The sequence below is a fragment of the Primulina huaijiensis genome, chromosome 15 (assembly GCF_012295235.1).
Source record: "Primulina huaijiensis isolate GDHJ02 chromosome 15, ASM1229523v2, whole genome shotgun sequence".
Lineage (NCBI taxonomy): Eukaryota > Viridiplantae > Streptophyta > Magnoliopsida > Lamiales > Gesneriaceae > Primulina > Primulina huaijiensis.
In genome coordinates this window covers 18,142,599-18,161,934 of record NC_133320.1, presented here as the reverse complement: position 1 = coordinate 18,161,934, position 19,336 = coordinate 18,142,599, and the positions used below count along the sequence as shown (strand labels likewise).

The 19,336-nt window shown below is 31.4% G+C and overlaps 1 protein-coding gene across 15 annotated transcripts; it reads right to left on the bottom strand.

Moving 5' to 3' along the window:
• Positions 1-11,814: 11,814 nt before the first annotated feature.
• LOC140960073 (sucrose nonfermenting 4-like protein) lies at positions 11,815-17,385 on the bottom strand. Of its 15 annotated transcripts, XM_073418198.1 has the most exons (15): positions 17,268-17,369; positions 17,064-17,133; positions 16,897-16,978; positions 16,562-16,649; positions 15,863-16,045; positions 15,637-15,771; positions 15,450-15,509; positions 14,884-14,973; positions 13,683-13,820; positions 13,468-13,606; positions 13,193-13,366; positions 12,855-12,918; positions 12,680-12,749; positions 12,265-12,361; positions 11,815-12,129 (listed from the first exon to the last, which is right to left on the bottom strand). In XM_073418198.1, the coding sequence occupies exons 3-15, from the start codon at positions 16,962-16,964 to the stop codon at positions 12,038-12,040; spliced, it is 1,398 nt and encodes a 465-aa protein (XP_073274299.1). In that variant the 5' UTR covers positions 16,965-16,978; positions 17,064-17,133; positions 17,268-17,369; the 3' UTR covers positions 11,815-12,037. The 15 variants fall into 15 exon arrangements, 14 of the variants coding, with proteins under 14 accessions (XP_073274299.1, XP_073274300.1, XP_073274306.1 ...); XM_073418199.1 differs by lacking the exon at positions 17,064-17,133 and having other exon boundaries at positions 17,264-17,385; XM_073418205.1 differs by lacking the exon at positions 17,064-17,133 and having other exon boundaries at positions 16,931-16,978; positions 17,264-17,385.
• Positions 17,386-19,336: the final 1,951 nt, after the last annotated feature.

The following is a 19,336-nucleotide window of genomic DNA, read 5'->3' as shown; positions in this document are numbered from 1 at the left end:
TGCTGAAAATTATTTATATATAGAAATTTAGGTCGATCTGGTCCCCTCCTGATGGCCTAAAATGCATGACATATTGTATTTTTAAAATATTCATTTGTTTTTTGGTTGATGGATGAAATTCTTGCAATTGGATCTCGAAATTGAGATATTGATTGTTAGATTTGGACTATAAGTCATCGGCTAAAATAATCAATCAAATATTAAAGAGTTATTTGCATTCATCTCCTCTCATATCAAGTGTAAAAGTTATAGGGTTAATTTCATATATTACCCCTCTGAAATCACAAAATTTCTAAAAAAAAACCCCTATGACGGTTAACTCTTTGTGTTTTCAAATTTTGAGCATATATACTAGGGGAGTAAACGAACCGAATCGAGCCGAATATGATGATAATTTGAAGGCTAGAATTTGTGTCGAATTAGTTCTATTCGAGTTCGACCTCGATTCGAAGTTCGAAAATTATAAAACTTTTGACTCGAATTCGGTTCGAATTAAAGCTCGAGTTCGGATGGAAAGATTCGATATGTTCGAGAACTATTTCAATTATTGCTCGAGTTATTTAAATTAGCTATTTTTAATAAAATACTAAAGCTCACAAGCAGCTCACGAATTATCGAATAAAATAATTTGGGCTCAATTTCAATTCGAAAAAAATTCAAACATGTTCGAGTTCGGGGTCGAATTTGATAAGCTCAAATCAAATAAAATATTTTTCGATTCGACTCGAAAATCTCGCGAATCAGCTTGGTTCGTTACACCCCTAATGCATAGCCCTGAAAATACATATCTACAAGGAATTATGTGCTCAAAATTTGAAAACATGGAGATATATATGCTCAATATTTGAATACAAAGTGAGTTAATAGATATTTTTTGTTCATGATGGGGTTTTAGTAATCTCGGGACTTCACAGAAGTAGTGTAAGTAATTAACCCAAAATTATAACATGTCAAGAAAAATGGATGTCAAATTCATAAAATTTAATGAATAAAATGTGAATATAAATTACCCATTATTATAATGTATTAAAAATACATAAAAATTGAGAAAAATCTTTATGCCGCTGTTTTAATTAGGATTCAGTCCCTATGTATTATCTTTGTGAATTAGTACCTTACAAAGACTAAATTTTAGTTTCATCTCCCTTGTCACGTCCCGAGACCGAGTTTAGTCGTCACCGACTTATTTAACAACCACACAATTGAAAATAACAAGTCTCGTATTATAGTATAAACCAACAACCAGTATATTACTCATAATCAATCATAAAATTGTCTTCACGATGTAAATAATTAAAACGATAAAATATGTGGATGCTTTTACAACGGAAAAACAAATAAACTTGAAACGATCATAAACTAAATCGGTTTATTAGTTGTTTCGTCCATCACCAGCCCCAAAACTGGTCATGTTCGTCTTCCTCTATCTGCTCTTCGAAATTATCTGTGTAGGGAGAGTAAGGGCCGAGTGATATGGTCATCACTCAGCAAGTGAGGATCGTTCGAGCACATATATAACAAATACACATGATTTTTTAAAAAAATCCAAATCATGCATAGCATAATTCATTTCATCAGGCTATGAACATAAACATAAGCATATCTTGGCCTAGGTACTGAGATTCATCTATTTTCATGGTTTACTGATATCAGTCCCTAATTTTACTCCTCTAAGAGGCCGAAGCCATATAACGTTTACACTCTCACCGTGTAAGGGCCATAAACATATCTCATATTTGGAATCCCGCTCATTTTCAATTGAATGATCAAGTGTTAAAACATAGAACATACGATAATCGTATCAAGAAGGGGTAGAAGAAGAATTGTGCTCGACCGTAACTTTCAAAAAAATCAAGCAATGCATAACCGAAATTTATACTTTTAAAATAAGACCACGTACCTTAGATCTTCAACGAAAACGTGATTTTCAGATCATCCTTGGACCTAAACTGTGGCAGAGCTTCGATACTCAGCAGAATTTAAAGAGCAAGAATTTGAAAATTCAACAGTAATTGGAGAGCAACTTTTCGGAAAAAATATAATGATGTTAATTTTAAATGATATAGTGTGGTATTATGGGTAGTGATGTGAAAATTTTACCATAATTCGTTGATAATAATCATTCATAATTTCGAAATGCTTCTTCCATAATTTTGAGATGCTCCTTCTATAAATTTCGATATGTTTCTTCGATAATTTCGAGATGCTCCTTCCATAATTTCGAAATGCTTCTTCCATAATTTTGAGATTCTTCTTTGTCGAGTAAAAATTTTCTTGCTTGTAATATTTTCTTCCAATTTGATTGATATCTCAATCTTAATTTTTGAAATTAATACATATCTTGTACTGAATTTCGAATTTCATGTATTTATTGACTTGAAATTTCAAATATCATGTACTATTTAATATTTAACTTGTTGCACATCATTTTTTAAATAATAATAATGTGATATTAATACTACTAATAAAAATATATTATAATTTTATTAATACTGAGAATTATTAAAATAATAATTTTTATGATAAAAAAATAGATATCAGATCGATAATTATAATGATAATATTAATTATAAAAAAAATATTAATTGAATTGAAAATATAAAAGATATAGAAAATGAGATTATAATATAATTAATTATAAGAAAAAAAATTATTGATAGTAAATAATCCAAAATCGTTATTTTGATTATTTTTGTTCCAAAATATATAATTAAATAAGTATTAAAAATAATTTTGGAAATAACAACAATAACAATAAGTGGGGTGTATTCAACGATGATNAGATTGAAAGGATGTGTGGAGATGTGTTTGATTCTCAATCAAATATTCAAGTGGGAGAATGGAAGTAGAGTTTGATGGAGCAATAATGGAGGTAGACAAATAATGGTACATTAATTGTGCGTGCTGGATTTTCAGATGAAAAGCAGAAAATTTGACAAAAGAAATGTTCAGATAGAAGACTCGTTTTTTATATGTGTTTTCACACACTCACCTCATTCAGAGAGCATTCCATTCTAGAGTTCTTATCTCGTCTCAATACATTCTTATTTGAGTGTGTTCTTCTATAATATTTGTGATGTATTTTGTTCTCATGTATAAATAAAATATGTGTTTTTTTTGGAAATACAGTGAGTGTTTTACACCATAAAATATTTGAATTCTTTTCATTTTACCAGTGGTTTTTACCCTGATAATTTTTAGGGTTTTACACGTAAATCTCGATGTCTAATTTTATACTTTATTTTTTTATTATTATCCAAATATGGTGCACCTGAGGCAAACATATATATATATATATATGGAGAGGTATTTTGGTAGTCATAGATATTCTTTACTTCACTCGTGCATTTCTCATGCTTGATTAGATATATTCACTACTACACTTGGCTAATTCTCTTATCTTAATATTCATGATTTTCTGGGTGCATATGGATCTTCACGAAAAGCAGTCTTTTGCCTTTTTTTCATGAAAAACATAAAATAGTTGTGTGAACTTGTCCAGGGAAGAACAGTCATATGCTCATCAAATCCAACTTATGGGAGTGGAGTTGAACCTGGAAACGAGGCAGGTTACACTGCACACAGGAGTCATGGGGCTCTTTTATATCTTGATTGCCGATTCATCAGCAAAACCAAACGCCGTCTTGGATGCTCCAGCTGATGTAAGACTACACCTTTTTCTTGGATTCTATCCGTGATGGACATGATCCGCAATCATTTAATGGTTTACGATATGTTGCTGAAAGTAACTTGTGATAGCGTGCATAAATCAAGTGACATTATTAGGTGTATAACTAGATCATAGTTATTACAGACACAAGTTATACCAAGACACACCTGTTTTGGGGCCTAAACTCTGGCTGCAAGCTAAGGTACGCACCTTATTGAAGTATGGCGGCCTAATAAAATTGTACTAGGAGTTAGACGTATAAAGAAATGTGCCACATAAAGTGCGCTAGCAAATATTTTCGACTCACAGTTTATTTCACTTAAAATACACTATTTCAATTGTGGTCTGCTCAAAACTTGCTTTGGATCTTAAAGGGGCACCAAGACACAGGCTTTACGGTTAATGTTCGAGCCTCGTTGAAGGCCGTGTCTTGTCAATCCCTCAGGAGCGAAGGTTTTGCCTCGTTGTGGCATCACCCTAGGTGCACATCTTATGGATTTTTCATGTCATGCTATGAGGATGATGTATATGTCATGATTTGAACAATAATTTTGTACAACTTTCAATGGAACTGCTTGTGTGAATTGGGAATCATCTTTCGGTCCTTAACATAGGAGTTACTGAAGATTTACACTGGCTAGTCAATCTACTTCAATTTTTTGGTAAGAGAAAAATTCGACTCACTCGTTAGTTTTAAACATTTTCCTTGCTTTTGAACTCAGTCGAGTTTTAACCGATCTTGTTCTTTCTAAATTAATTTTCCAGGTTATAATGTACTTTATAATTTATAATGATCATTATTATATCGTAGCAGGTATTGGAAATGAGATTCAAAAAAAAATTTATTGTAAAATACATGAATGAAATCAAGATTTCGTTTGAATGATTTCTGCATCATTGCTGCTTAGATTGAATCAGAAGTTTGATTATTAAGCTAATATTTTGATGGGTTTAGTGAATACTTGTCGATGAGAAGTATTTGTCGATTAAAAATAAAATCTTTTATCTTCAAGCGGCTTTAGATGAATAACCGAAAGACGTTTCGATTCCTTTGCCCGACCTTTCATAAATCGCATTTCAGTTTTCATATTTTAATTAACTAGCTAGTTTCATGAATCATATCAAGCAGCACTTAGATTTTGATTTTTCCTTGTTGAATTGGACTTACATCCAAATAAATATACATTGTTTGATTCGTGGGATAAAGTCTATAAAGAATCTATAATATAGAAATGATAAATATAGAACTTAGACAAAACATTAATGTGTTATCATTTAATTTTTTATCATTTGTACCAAACGATGATCATGTTGATTAAAGTTTGCGAACAAGCTATTTACTTGCTTTCAACAACTTTTTGAGTACTTACATGTTTGGGAAACAATGTTCAACAACATGAACTTAGTGCTTCAACTGCAATGGTGTGCTCGATCTTTGATCATTGAATCAAATGGAAACACCATTCCATACCAAACATATTATTCAGACATACAGAACCAACAAACAAGTAACACATGAAACCAAATATGCATATCAATATGTGCATTACATTATTCATGTATCATAAAACCACACAATCACACAGTCACAATGGACCTCCAAAATGACAAAAATCTCACTTGAAAACAAGAGAAATTTAGCATACAATATAGCCTTAATTGGAAGAAAGGCATCACCTTCCCTTTGCCTCTATGACTTGCCTTTGTTTTGTAGCCTTCTTTCTCCTCAATTACATGAGGAAGATGAAGTCAAGTTTACACATAATATAGATCACTTGTCTGTATGATCTTGAACATGTATTTTTCTTTCTTCTTCTTTTTCTTCATCTTCAAGTGTCTAATTTGATTTGACCTTCTTCTGATTATGCTAAGTAAGATAGCTATGTTTTACTCCCAATCCAAATTATTATATATAGAACATTCTTCAAAGATAAAAGTGGTTCTTTCTTAATATCTTCTCAAAAGAATTGCCCACTACTTTGGTCACTTATATTATACAGTATAAGTCAATGCTTATCCGCTTCTAAGAATATTTTTGTTCTTTCTTTCTTCTATTAGAAGAGTGATAAAGTAGTACATGTGAAGACAATCATCTTTTTATGCTGAAAATTATTTATATATAGAAATTTAGGTCGATCTGGTCCCCTCCTGATGGCCTAAAATGCATGACATATTGTATTTTTAAAATATTCATTTGTTTTTTGGTTGATGGATGAAATTCTTGCAATTGGATCTCGAAATTGAGATATTGATTGTTAGATTTGGACTATAAGTCATCGGCTAAAATAATCAATCAAATATTAAAGAGTTATTTGCATTCATCTCCTCTCATATCAAGTGTAAAAGTTATAGGGTTAATTTCATATATTACCCCTCTGAAATCACAAAATTTCTAAAAAAAAACCCCTATGACGGTTAACTCTTTGTGTTTTCAAATTTTGAGCATATATACTAGGGGAGTAAACGAACCGAATCGAGCCGAATATGATGATAATTTGAAGGCTAGAATTTGTGTCGAATTAGTTCTATTCGAGTTCGACCTCGATTCGAAGTTCGAAAATTATAAAACTTTTGACTCGAATTCGGTTCGAATTAAAGCTCGAGTTCGGATGGAAAGATTCGATATGTTCGAGAACTATTTCAATTATTGCTCGAGTTATTTAAATTAGCTATTTTTAATAAAATACTAAAGCTCACAAGCAGCTCACGAATTATCGAATAAAATAATTTGGGCTCAATTTCAATTCGAAAAAAATTCAAACATGTTCGAGTTCGGGGTCGAATTTGATAAGCTCAAATCAAATAAAATATTTTTCGATTCGACTCGAAAATCTCGCGAATCAGCTTGGTTCGTTACACCCCTAATGCATAGCCCTGAAAATACATATCTACAAGGAATTATGTGCTCAAAATTTGAAAACATGGAGATATATATGCTCAATATTTGAATACAAAGTGAGTTAATAGATATTTTTTGTTCATGATGGGGTTTTAGTAATCTCGGGACTTCACAGAAGTAGTGTAAGTAATTAACCCAAAATTATAACATGTCAAGAAAAATGGATGTCAAATTCATAAAATTTAATGAATAAAATGTGAATATAAATTACCCATTATTATAATGTATTAAAAATACATAAAAATTGAGAAAAATCTTTATGCCGCTGTTTTAATTAGGATTCAGTCCCTATGTATTATCTTTGTGAATTAGTACCTTACAAAGACTAAATTTTAGTTTCATCTCCCTTGTCACGTCCCGAGACCGAGTTTAGTCGTCACCGACTTATTTAACAACCACACAATTGAAAATAACAAGTCTCGTATTATAGTATAAACCAACAACCAGTATATTACTCATAATCAATCATAAAATTGTCTTCACGATGTAAATAATTAAAACGATAAAATATGTGGATGCTTTTACAACGGAAAAACAAATAAACTTGAAACGATCATAAACTAAATCGGTTTATTAGTTGTTTCGTCCATCACCAGCCCCAAAACTGGTCATGTTCGTCTTCCTCTATCTGCTCTTCGAAATTATCTGTGTAGGGAGAGTAAGGGCCGAGTGATATGGTCATCACTCAGCAAGTGAGGATCGTTCGAGCACATATATAACAAATACACATGATTTTTTAAAAAAATCCAAATCATGCATAGCATAATTCATTTCATCAGGCTATGAACATAAACATAAGCATATCTTGGCCTAGGTACTGAGATTCATCTATTTTCATGGTTTACTGATATCAGTCCCTAATTTTACTCCTCTAAGAGGCCGAAGCCATATAACGTTTACACTCTCACCGTGTAAGGGCCATAAACATATCTCATATTTGGAATCCCGCTCATTTTCAATTGAATGATCAAGTGTTAAAACATAGAACATACGATAATCGTATCAAGAAGGGGTAGAAGAAGAATTGTGCTCGACCGTAACTTTCAAAAAAATCAAGCAATGCATAACCGAAATTTATACTTTTAAAATAAGACCACGTACCTTAGATCTTCAACGAAAACGTGATTTTCAGATCATCCTTGGACCTAAACTGTGGCAGAGCTTCGATACTCAGCAGAATTTAAAGAGCAAGAATTTGAAAATTCAACAGTAATTGGAGAGCAACTTTTCGGAAAAAATATAATGATGTTAATTTTAAATGATATAGTGTGGTATTATGGGTAGTGATGTGAAAATTTTACCATAATTCGTTGATAATAATCATTCATAATTTCGAAATGCTTCTTCCATAATTTTGAGATGCTCCTTCTATAAATTTCGATATGTTTCTTCGATAATTTCGAGATGCTCCTTCCATAATTTCGAAATGCTTCTTCCATAATTTTGAGATTCTTCTTTGTCGAGTAAAAATTTTCTTGCTTGTAATATTTTCTTCCAATTTGATTGATATCTCAATCTTAATTTTTGAAATTAATACATATCTTGTACTGAATTTCGAATTTCATGTATTTATTGACTTGAAATTTCAAATATCATGTACTATTTAATATTTAACTTGTTGCACATCATTTTTTAAATAATAATAATGTGATATTAATACTACTAATAAAAATATATTATAATTTTATTAATACTGAGAATTATTAAAATAATAATTTTTATGATAAAAAAATAGATATCAGATCGATAATTATAATGATAATATTAATTATAAAAAAAATATTAATTGAATTGAAAATATAAAAGATATAGAAAATGAGATTATAATATAATTAATTATAAGAAAAAAAATTATTGATAGTAAATAATCCAAAATCGTTATTTTGATTATTTTTGTTCCAAAATATATAATTAAATAAGTATTAAAAATAATTTTGGAAATAACAACAATAACAATAAGTGGGGTGTATTCAACGATGATATTTAATGACTTTCACTGACTTTTTTTAAATGATAGATTTTCGTGGATTTGGTAGATTTTCATCGACTTTTATAGAATCTCACGGATTTANAACAAAATCAAAATTTCAATCCTGTGTCTATTTAATATGCATAAATAATTAATTAATAAAATTTTAATTTATAAGCATAAATTAATATATATACACACACACACAAATATATATATATATATATAACTAATCAAAACATTATGAAATTTGATAAATTTTAAGCAGTCTTTATGAAAAAATCTAATGTTCGTTATTATCAATATGATCAATGTCACTCCACATTCGATTTGCTATAGCATCCCTCCATGCATTTGCATTTGCATTTGCTCATTTTTGTTCTTGAGTGTCAAATATTTTATCAAAGTTGTTATCTTCGTAAACTTGTTCTGATGAAAGTTGCGGAACTTCATTATGTGGTTCAACTAGAAATTCATCATATCGACTCTTCTTTCGAAGAAAATTATGCAGTCTGGTACAAGCCAATACAAGCTCCGCATGTGCTGTATATGGAAATGGATGAGCAGTTTTGAATGTTTTGAACCGCAATTTAAATATACCAAATATCCTCTCAGTTACGTTTCTCAAACAAGAATGACGAAGATTGAACAACTCTTTTGCCTCTTCAGGGTGACGACCTTGGCCAGTGAATTCTTGGAGATGATAACGAACAATATGTTTGAATCATGGGCATATCCCTATCATGTGCTCTTGAAAAATTATGTAATGCGTCTTCAATGTTTCTCCTCTCCAACCAGTCAGTTGTGCAACAAACCATCTTCATTACAAATTTCTAATTGATATAAATTTAAAATAGTTTATAAAATCCATTCCAAATAATTTTAATTTAATATAATATGTAATTTTTACACAAAATATCAAGATTTAATACTAATTAATAAGCACATAAAGTGTGCAGATTACTAATAGTTATAACATATGTCCGTTGATGATTTAAGAGTTTTTTTTTCAAAAAAATTATTTAGGTGTTAGCATCCATACATAACAATTGATCTCTGAAGCATACCAATTACTTTTCCCCGAACATCCCTCCACTACACTACTCGTATTCTTATGGCAAAAACATCATAAAATAAAAGTTCAAATACAAAATTAGACGAGCAAAAAATAACTCAAACATAAATATTATAATTTATGTAAAAATTATTATCCAAATTTAAGTAATCGATTTTTTAATTGTTGAATCATTGGTTGGAGAAAATACAGAAATCGAAACAGATTATTTTTTTAAGAAACTGAAAGTCTGATGTACAGACTTCTCCATATCACATTATACGCAAAAATTTAGAGCACGCAATAAACAGACAGAAACAAACAACGAACGGAACACGGAAAGAGATACATAGAAATCATAATATGTTTTTGTAATCAAATCAATAATAATTCAAGAAAGGAATCATACCTCTGAAATTCGAGGAACCCTCGACTTGTCTTAGAGAGGAGAAAAGTGCCGTTTTTGAATGAAGAAGAGAGATATATGAGTGAGAATGATATTTTGTTTGATTAAAAGTCTACCAAAATCTCTAGGGTGAGTAGAAGACAATTTTTGAGGTTTTAAAGTTGTACATAGAGTTTTAAGGTTTGTACTTAAAGAATTAAATTAGAATCATTGTAAATCTATGGAAATATTGGATACCTATAGATTTTTATGGATTTTTAAAAAGTCAAGTTTGAATACCTCTAAACTTTTTAAGACCCTATAAAAATCTAATTTGAATACCACTAAACTTTTATAGAATTTATGAAAGTCTATGTTCAATACCTCTAGACTTTTAAACTCTACAAAATTCAATAAAAGTAATTAAATTTTCAAGATTGAATACACCCCCCCTAAATGATAGGAGATAAGTTAATAATATAATATTAATTATAAAATAATAAAGAATACAATATTAATAATAAAAAAAATTAACTAATTAAATAATAAATTATAATTTTATTAAAATTTTATTATAAATATTAATTAACAAAAAAGAATTAATTTGAATATAAATAAAAATTCAAAAATGAATATATGGTACATTGTGAAATTTAAAAAAAAAATCGATTAATATGTCAATAAGAGAATGAAAATAAAATTTTTTGAGTATCAGAGAGTACATAATATTTTATTGATTTATAGACTGAACTTTAACTTTAAAGTAAATTTGAAAACATAGAGGTACTAACATATCGTTGTAAAATTAATTTAATTAAGAATCATAGAGCACTTCACCTTCAATTTATCCCATTTAAAGACAAATCCACTAAAAAATGTTCTCCGACACAATATTCCTAATCTTATTAAAAACGAAACGATAAATAGGTAAATTTGTTGAATCCGCTTCATAATTTATACGGAGTAGGTCTCTTGTGAGACGGTCTCACTGTGAGACGGGTCAACTATAATGATATTCGCAATAAAAAGTAATATTCTTAACATAAAAAGTAATAATTTTTCATAGATGACTCAAATAAAAGACTCGTCTCATAAAATACAATCTGTGAGACCGTGTCACACAAGTTTTTGCCATTTATACGGTTCGCCTCAAAATTTACACCGGTGTTTTTTTTAAATCTAAAATTTCAATTTTAATTCATTATTTTTGAATGTTTTTGTTATAGTAGCGTTCCAAATGAAAAATAATATTAAAATTATTAAAATTTGAAATATACACGATTAATATAAAATTAAAAAAGACAAATATCCGAAATGAACATTATAGTTTTCCCAAATATTACAAGATGAAAAAGACATTCTACCATCCACTATCATCGTGGGGACACTTTCTTTAAATCGAAATTTTCGGTAAAGACAAGATATCACAAAAATAAATCACAGTGAAGTCATAATAAAAATAAATGACAAAAATTTGGATGAGACGATCTCACGGATCGTATTTTGTAAGACGGATCTCTTATTTGAGTAATCCATGAAAAATTATTACTTTTTATGCTAAAAGTATTATTTTTTACTGTGAATATCGATAAGATTGACTTGTCTCACAGATAAAAATTCGTAAAACCGTCTCACAAAAAACCTACTCAAAATAAAATAATATCTTGACATAATTTTTAAAATTATCAAAATATATCTTTTTATTTAGTCTTTTATTTCGTTATTTTTTTCATGAAAAATTCAATTTATACAAAAAAACTAAAAATTTATTAAAAAATCAGAAATTTTTAATTCAGTTTTTTTAACAAGAATATATTCTTTATATACTACTTCAGTCTACTTATCCATAGTCATGCGTATATATGATTGCAATTTAGACTATGATTGCAATATTCATAATACAAATTTCTATCTCTTGATCTCCTGAACTCAACGGAGATACGTAGAACTTGCAAAATCAACACAATAACCAATTTCGTACCCACCAAATGACCAAAAGCAGGCTTAATCTTTTCAATAATACAGGTAAATGTACCTATTGTTGACACAATACAGCAGTTTCATCTTGCCAAAAAATGGAAAACATCCCTCAAGGTAATTACACCTTCGACTCGTCGGCTGGACGCCTCGACTATAATAACACGACGTGTATCTGAAAGCATAGAAAAAATGGTCAAACAGGGAACCTATATTTAACCTATATTTAAATTTGTATCATTTCATTACTTCTTTTTTAGGAATTTAACGTTTGAAATTTAGAGAAACGAAGAAACAAAAAGTCGTCGACCTGGTACAGATAGAAGTTCCATTACCCTGTACAAGGAATCAAACCTTGTGCATGTTTGTAGGCGATCTCTACGCACATCAGCAGTAATTTCTATTGCCTGTCCAATTGATAATCCCACTGATTAGCAATCAAGAGAGGCCGAAAGGGTTACTAACTTGCTATAAACTCAAGTCGTCGGGCAATGTTAACTGCGAGAATTGTTTCCATATTTTATGCAATCCAAGACCATAACATTATAGCCTTTAAAATATATTTTATTTCACTTATAAATCTACATGGAGATTGGAGAAACATCACGTAGAATTGAACTTTTTTTCGGAAACTCGTTATCAAGCAGAATGGAAAATGTATGGTTAAGATGATTGACAACTGAACTTAACATCTTAAAATGCCCATAGGAAAAGTTAGGACTTACTTGAGATATAGTCATATGATTAAGTTGAATATGTGTATACATGTTATCCTTTGCTAAGGAGATAATATCACTGCATGAACATGGTACCATGGTTTTAACAAAAATACAAGAAACCAATTTGTAGAGAATTAAAGAGATGATGTTCGAAAATCCAATTCAAGTACATATGGATTACCTTCTAGAGTAGATATCTACAAGGTTACCCCCATCATCAACTATGGGTATAGAACTTATTTGAGCTGCGGTTACAAAGATATACAAGATCAAGTTAGGAATCCACTGTATTCAGTAATAAAAATACAAATTTATTGTATATTTTATGCAGAGGTCAGAAAGTATGCCGAATAAGAAAACACTATTTGTTCATAAATACTGTTTCCACAGAGCTAGATGTGGTTTACTTGAACGAGAATCGAATTGTTATATCCAGAGTGAACAAGGTTCGGGCATGACTTAAGTGCACTCAATACCATTTCATTGACGAGGAATGCAGAAAAATAAAATTAATTTCACCTTCTAGTAACATCGTAAGAGCAACATTAAGAGAATCACTGAGGTGCAATGTCAACAATGGACGATCCATTGTTCTCAAAAATTCCTTTGCCCGTGTACCTAATGGTAGGTAACCAACAGGTTGCTGTAAAAGAGTCAGATATCCGAGATGGTGCTTCAAATGCCTGCACACATCTAGAATTTCAAAATCACAGTAGTTGTCAAAATGTATACATCTGTTAAGGCAAAAAAGTTTAGCAAAAGAATAGAATTTTCACTAACTTCCCGATACGTACGTTTCAAAACTCCAGAAAGGCATGCTATGTGCAACAAACGAGGGCACAATCCATTCACTAGATGTATAACTGGAATGGCGGAAACGTTATTCTGTATAATTCTTGAAGCAGCGTCAGCTAAAGACTCATCAGGACCAGCCTGTAGGTTGCAAAATAAGGAGGGAACACACAGCAAATATTTACCCACATGAAACTTCAACTGAAATAACATTTACATGGATTAAAGGCATTCTTTCATGGGGCATCAAAGTCCTAAGTACATCTCTGTGGTGTTGAAATTTCCAGCCTTTCCAAGAAGATACCGTTTGTCTTCCAAGATCTTCATTGGCAAAAATTGCACGATTACTGTGAAGCTGCAGGAGTTGAGGAAAATCATCTTTCATGAAGACAGACGTTAAAAATAGCATTCGACATGACAATATGTACAGAACACCTAATAGCACAATTAGTGGCGAAAAGCTAGTTATACGTATGAGGCTTCTGCTAGCTAGGATGCATCAGGTATATTAAAGAAAATGGGGGATCAGCAGCATCCAGGGTAATATTAGGAAGGTAGAAGTCCAATGCCCATTAGAAGATTCAAGAATTTTAACTAGGAGAATCCAAAACCTTTCAACTGATCTGAGGTTAAAATTTGAGAAAAATTCATGTACTATTTCTAAAAGTCAGAGTAAAATATTGTTAATTGAGATATTGTAAATGGAAAGAAAAATGCATCAGCAAAGATACAAAAGCACAACATGACAAAATATCAAGTTTCATGACAATAATGAAAAGAATGACCAAAACACTTAATAAAGGATATTGTATGAATGAAACTCCAACATGCAGGACTAAAATAATGTCCCATAACTGGGATGTGTATGTATAGAATCCATTCCAAGCTAGAACTGAAGAGGAAAAACAAAAAGCTGATGAATAATATAAAGTGAGATTCCATTAAATTTGGCATCCATTTTTTTCGTGATTCATAATTCTTGGTATGCCTGGATGATATAGATGCCCCTCACCTCACCTTTCACTTCCCTCCATGATCCATCGAGAGTGACTAAAAAAAATATTGCAGAATAAAAATGATCTGGTTCATGGCCAGATGAATGAGCATCCAGGAGCTCATAAGGGTGTTGGATTACCGATTATCTGCCCTCACAATGGCCGGATATTTCCTACATCTTAAAGATCAAGAGATACTTCAATTTATATATAATATATCCCATGTTGTCCAAGAATAATCCTATGACATGGAAAAAAGGGGATATCGAAGCAATGCATGTTTCTGTTTTTGTCCTGCAGTTCATAAGCAAAAGCCGCAATTTTCAACACTATAGCAAATATGAATACATAAGATCTACAATGAAATTTTGATCATATGTCCTCCATTGCGACTAATTCTGAAGTACTAGGTGTAAAATCTACCTGAAGTAAGATCAAAATAAAATCTGAAGCCGTCAACATTCCTGCCACCTGCCTGTTATGTTCATCCCACAAAGGCACAACTCTGAGCCCCTAAAATAATTTGATAAACAGCTTCGTAAAGAAATCGTGAAGCCTGTAACAAAAATATGGTTAAACAAAACTTTATATGTTACAACAAGGCCAACATACTAAAATAACAACATTTCCGGCCTTCGTAAAACAATAGGTCATCCAAGAAATTGGTAAATTTGTTTCACCCAGTGATCAAGGAACCCCACTCACACACATGGATCAAGAGAACGAGAGGGAGGAAAAGGAAGAACGGATATTATTCTCTTGCGGTAACTCAAAATTTAGACGAGATCGCCAAATGAAATAAAGATGTACTGACAGTTTGCCACGCTCAGTGTGAGGCCCAGTTAAATAGTTTCAAAAGTTTTAACTAAATTAGTCTGCCATTTTAAAGTAACATTAGGTTTTGTGGCAAAGGCATGAAAATATCATGGAAGCATCTTCAAACTTCGGGAAGATAGCATATCCCATATAAAATCTCCAAGAGCCAGTACCTCATCATACATAACATGGAAGGCTTGTTCCACATCCACTTCAACATCCAATATAAGGACCTAGACTTCAAAGAAATATCACTAAATTGAAAACTATAATGCAGAAAAATTATAAAAGGTGTAATAGAAGTCAAAGCAATTTAGTACAAAAAAATTACTCCAAAGAAAAAGCCAAAGGCATTCAAACCTTGCCTGAGTTTGGGATTAGCTCATAAACTGCAGCAGATAACAAATGCATGGATAGAACTTGGCGAAGAATATCCATATCAGCATCTGATAATTGCAAAGCTGGTTCAATAGAGAGATTGCCAGAAGAAGAACCCTGGTCGGCCATCGAGAATAGTGCACAAACTTTTAGTGGTTCAACCATATCAACAAAATGATCTGGGATGCATAAAATTTAAAAGACTGACCACAGAAAGCATTGCTTTGTCATTTGCTCCACTTGTACTAGGCTGAAAGGCTTCAGCGTTAAAGTCTGGAATCATGAGCTCTGTTCCACAGACGAGAACTATGTTGTTTACCGTTCCATACTCATCTACATCACAAATTTGCTGCTGATCAACTTGCCATGTGCCATCAACCAAAAATTTATACTGCATGGACACGTTAAGAACCAGAAAATTACATTCCTTAATAAATTGTTAAAAAAAAAGTAATTTTCCAGTATTAAAGCAACTATAAATCCACTGAATACAATTAAAAATGCAGAATGACCAAGTAAGTCAAGAAAAATTACAACTTTGAAAACTCTAAGTGAAAATATTTCAGTCAAAGGGGAAGCAGAACAAAAAACAAATTGATTTGGTTTTATTGCCTTGTAATTCCACACATTGTACAAAACAAGCAATTAAGAAAATTATACACACTTAATATCTGCCATCAATCGATAGTCATCCCATAAACATCATTCATATTGTCTACCATATACCATATTAAACAAAAAGGCCTAGTTCAGCTTCTCCATCGAGCGAAACAGCCTTCACAAGTCTCTCCACGAGCACACAACACCAAGAGGCTGAAAAATAGGCACTTGGCTTAACAATGTCCCCGCCGTCGTTACAATAAATTAAAATCCTAATTAGCTCTAGCAAATACTTTTATAATTATACCTGATAACAACCAGGTGGAACATCGATAAATCTCTGGAAAACAGTCGCAGAACCGTCCATTGGAATCATTTGTATCCTCTTGCTCCAACTATAAACACACCAAAAAAACATCATTCAGCACACAATTCAACCAAAATAGCTGTAATTTAATCACCTCAAAAAGGGAAAAAAATTCAAACTTTATATTCGGCCCAAATTGTATAAAAATTTCTCCCCGCTTCCAGCAATTGAGTTTCTCAGTTAGCTCTCTCCACATACCCAAACACAAACATGAGCACACACACAAGCTCAGTGGAAATTTTGTCAGCCAGAAAACAATGGATTATCATGAATACCCATTAAAGGAGCCAGAGAGAAAGACTTCACGACCTCCATAACGCCATGTGAACGGGGTTTGCACCATCCTCGTGTCGCAATCTGCAACTCCCCAGCAAAACGCAAAATATTTATACCAAAAAAATTACGAACTGAATCATCAAACTTATTTACGTTATTGCATTACAACAAATGTACAGTAGTAGCAAAGCTGTAGTCCGAAAATCAGACAAGTCCAATTCGAAATCCGCCGGCTTAAACAAAAACAAAAATTAAGGTAAACCCACCTTCAAATCAATTAATTAAACAAAAATGGTACGAAACCAATCGAAAAAACAAATTTTTTAATGCGGGTCTCCTCGAATTTTCCGGGGAGAGTGTTTGTACCTTTTACATTAGAAAATTCAGAACGAAAAAGAGACGGGATTAATTAACAATGCGGGTCAGTGTCGCGAAGAAAAGTGGAAATTCATGGAACTATTGATAATGAGATATCATGAAATTGTGAACACTTCATTTCTTCAATAAAGCGAAAGCACGAATATAAAAATATATTTTTTAAAATGAATATTAAAAATAACAAAAACAAAAACAAGACTACTCTTGAAAAATAATATTTAAAATACGTGCGTGTATTGAATATTTGAATGTTGAATATTTGAATGTTGAAAATTTGGTAAAATTAGGTGTTGAATATTGAAATTTGTGTGTGATGATGAAGGTAATTATGTAATTTATTTTTGGATTATTTGTAAAAATTTTCTATAAATAGATCTCTCATTTGTGAAGAAAATCACAATTGAGTTAGAGAAAATATTATAAAGTGTGTAGTGTGATAATTTTGAGAGTTTGAGATTTTTACTTTTTACCGTAAATTTTTACTTTTTCACAACACGTTATCAGCACGAAGCTCTAAAAGTCCTCCATATTTTTCCAAGCTCCAAAACAGAAGAAAAAGGTAACAAAAGTAATAATATTTATTTTATTGTTTATTTATTTATTGTTTATATATTTACTATATAATATAATGTTATTATAAATAATAAAAATAAATTTTTCAAAAAACTTGTTATAAATCCTGGGAGGATGTTAAGACGACATCTCACACTCTCGGTAAGGGATACGACAAGTATAAAAGTCTATAAGGTTTTTAAACAAAATATCTTATGACACCTCATTATAATATTGTGATATGATATACATAATTATTTAAAACATTACTAATATTATATACACCATATTATTACCATAAAATTATACAAATACATACATTTATTTTCTTGTACACCAACGGTCATAAACGGTAACAAAACGGCTAGTTTTTGCCCTTTAAATATGATCTCACAAACACATTCAATCACTCCAACTTTCTCTTCTTCTCTAAAATTATTCTTCATCAAATTTTTGAAGAAAAAAGAAATGGCTTTCACAAAGTTATTTTTAATTATTTTGGTTATAATACTCACGAATCTTGTACTTATCGGAGAATATCCTCCTCATGTATTTTCTTTATTTTTACGCATGCTTGTATTTGTTGTTTATCCATTACTTTGTATTGCAATATTCATTAACTAATAAAATGCATCATAATTTTTTTTAGTACCACCATGTCAAATTTGTCAAAGCTCGAATTTGTTGCACTCGACATTACGGGGAAAAATTATATGCCATGGACTCTCGATGTAGAAATGCATCTTGAGTCATTGGGTCTAAGCGAGACCATTAAAGAAAATGGTATATCTTCATCACAAGAAAAAGCAAAAGCTATAATATTTTTGCGTCAACATCTCGATGAAGGTTTAAAATGTGAATATCTCATCGAAAAAGATCTCATGCCTCTGTGGAAAGGATTGAAAGAAAGATTTGAACATATAAGAGAAGTTATACTTCCAACCGCCGGTGATGAATGGAATATGTTAAGATTCCAAGATTTTAAGAAAGTCAGTGATTACAATTCAGCGATGTATCGAATAATCTCGCAGCTAAAATTTTGTGGACATGAGGTCACAGAATCGGAAATGCTTGAAAAAACATTTTCCACGTTTCACGCATCAAATATAACTTTACATCAACAATATAGAGTGCGTGGATTTGAAAGATATTCTGAGCTCATCGCCTGTCTTCTTGTGGCGGAAAAAAACAATGAGCTACTAATGAGAAATCATCAGTCCCGACCCACTGGATCATCAGCATTTCCAGAAGTAAATGTTGTAAGCAAAAATGAATTTAAACCTGGAAACCAAAATCAAATTCAAAGACAAGGTTTTGGTCGAGGTCGAGGGCGAGGTCGTGGACGTGGACGTGGATGTGGACGAGGACGTGGTCGTGGTCGTGGTCGAGGCCGTGGTTTTGAAAACAATAGAGATAGTTATTTTCATAACTCATCTCAAAAGTGCGTCACGAACCACCCACAGAAAGGCATCATGAGAACATGAGTGTTAATGAAAATCACTCGAAAAG

Excerpts from the sequence above, each read along its gene's own strand:
- LOC140960073 (XM_073418191.1), bottom strand. The coding sequence starts at position 16,817 with ATGTGGAGAGAGCTAACTGAGAAACTCAATTGCTGGAAGCGGGGAGAA. Across the intron at positions 15,772-15,862 it reads ACAAAGCAATGCTTTCTGTG|GGTTCTTCTTCTGGCAATCT; the intron begins GTCAGTCTTTTA and ends ATGGCCGACCAG. Across the intron at positions 14,974-15,449 it reads TCCATGTTATGTATGATGAG|GGGCTCAGAGTTGTGCCTTT; the intron begins GTACTGGCTCTT and ends AAATTATTTTAG.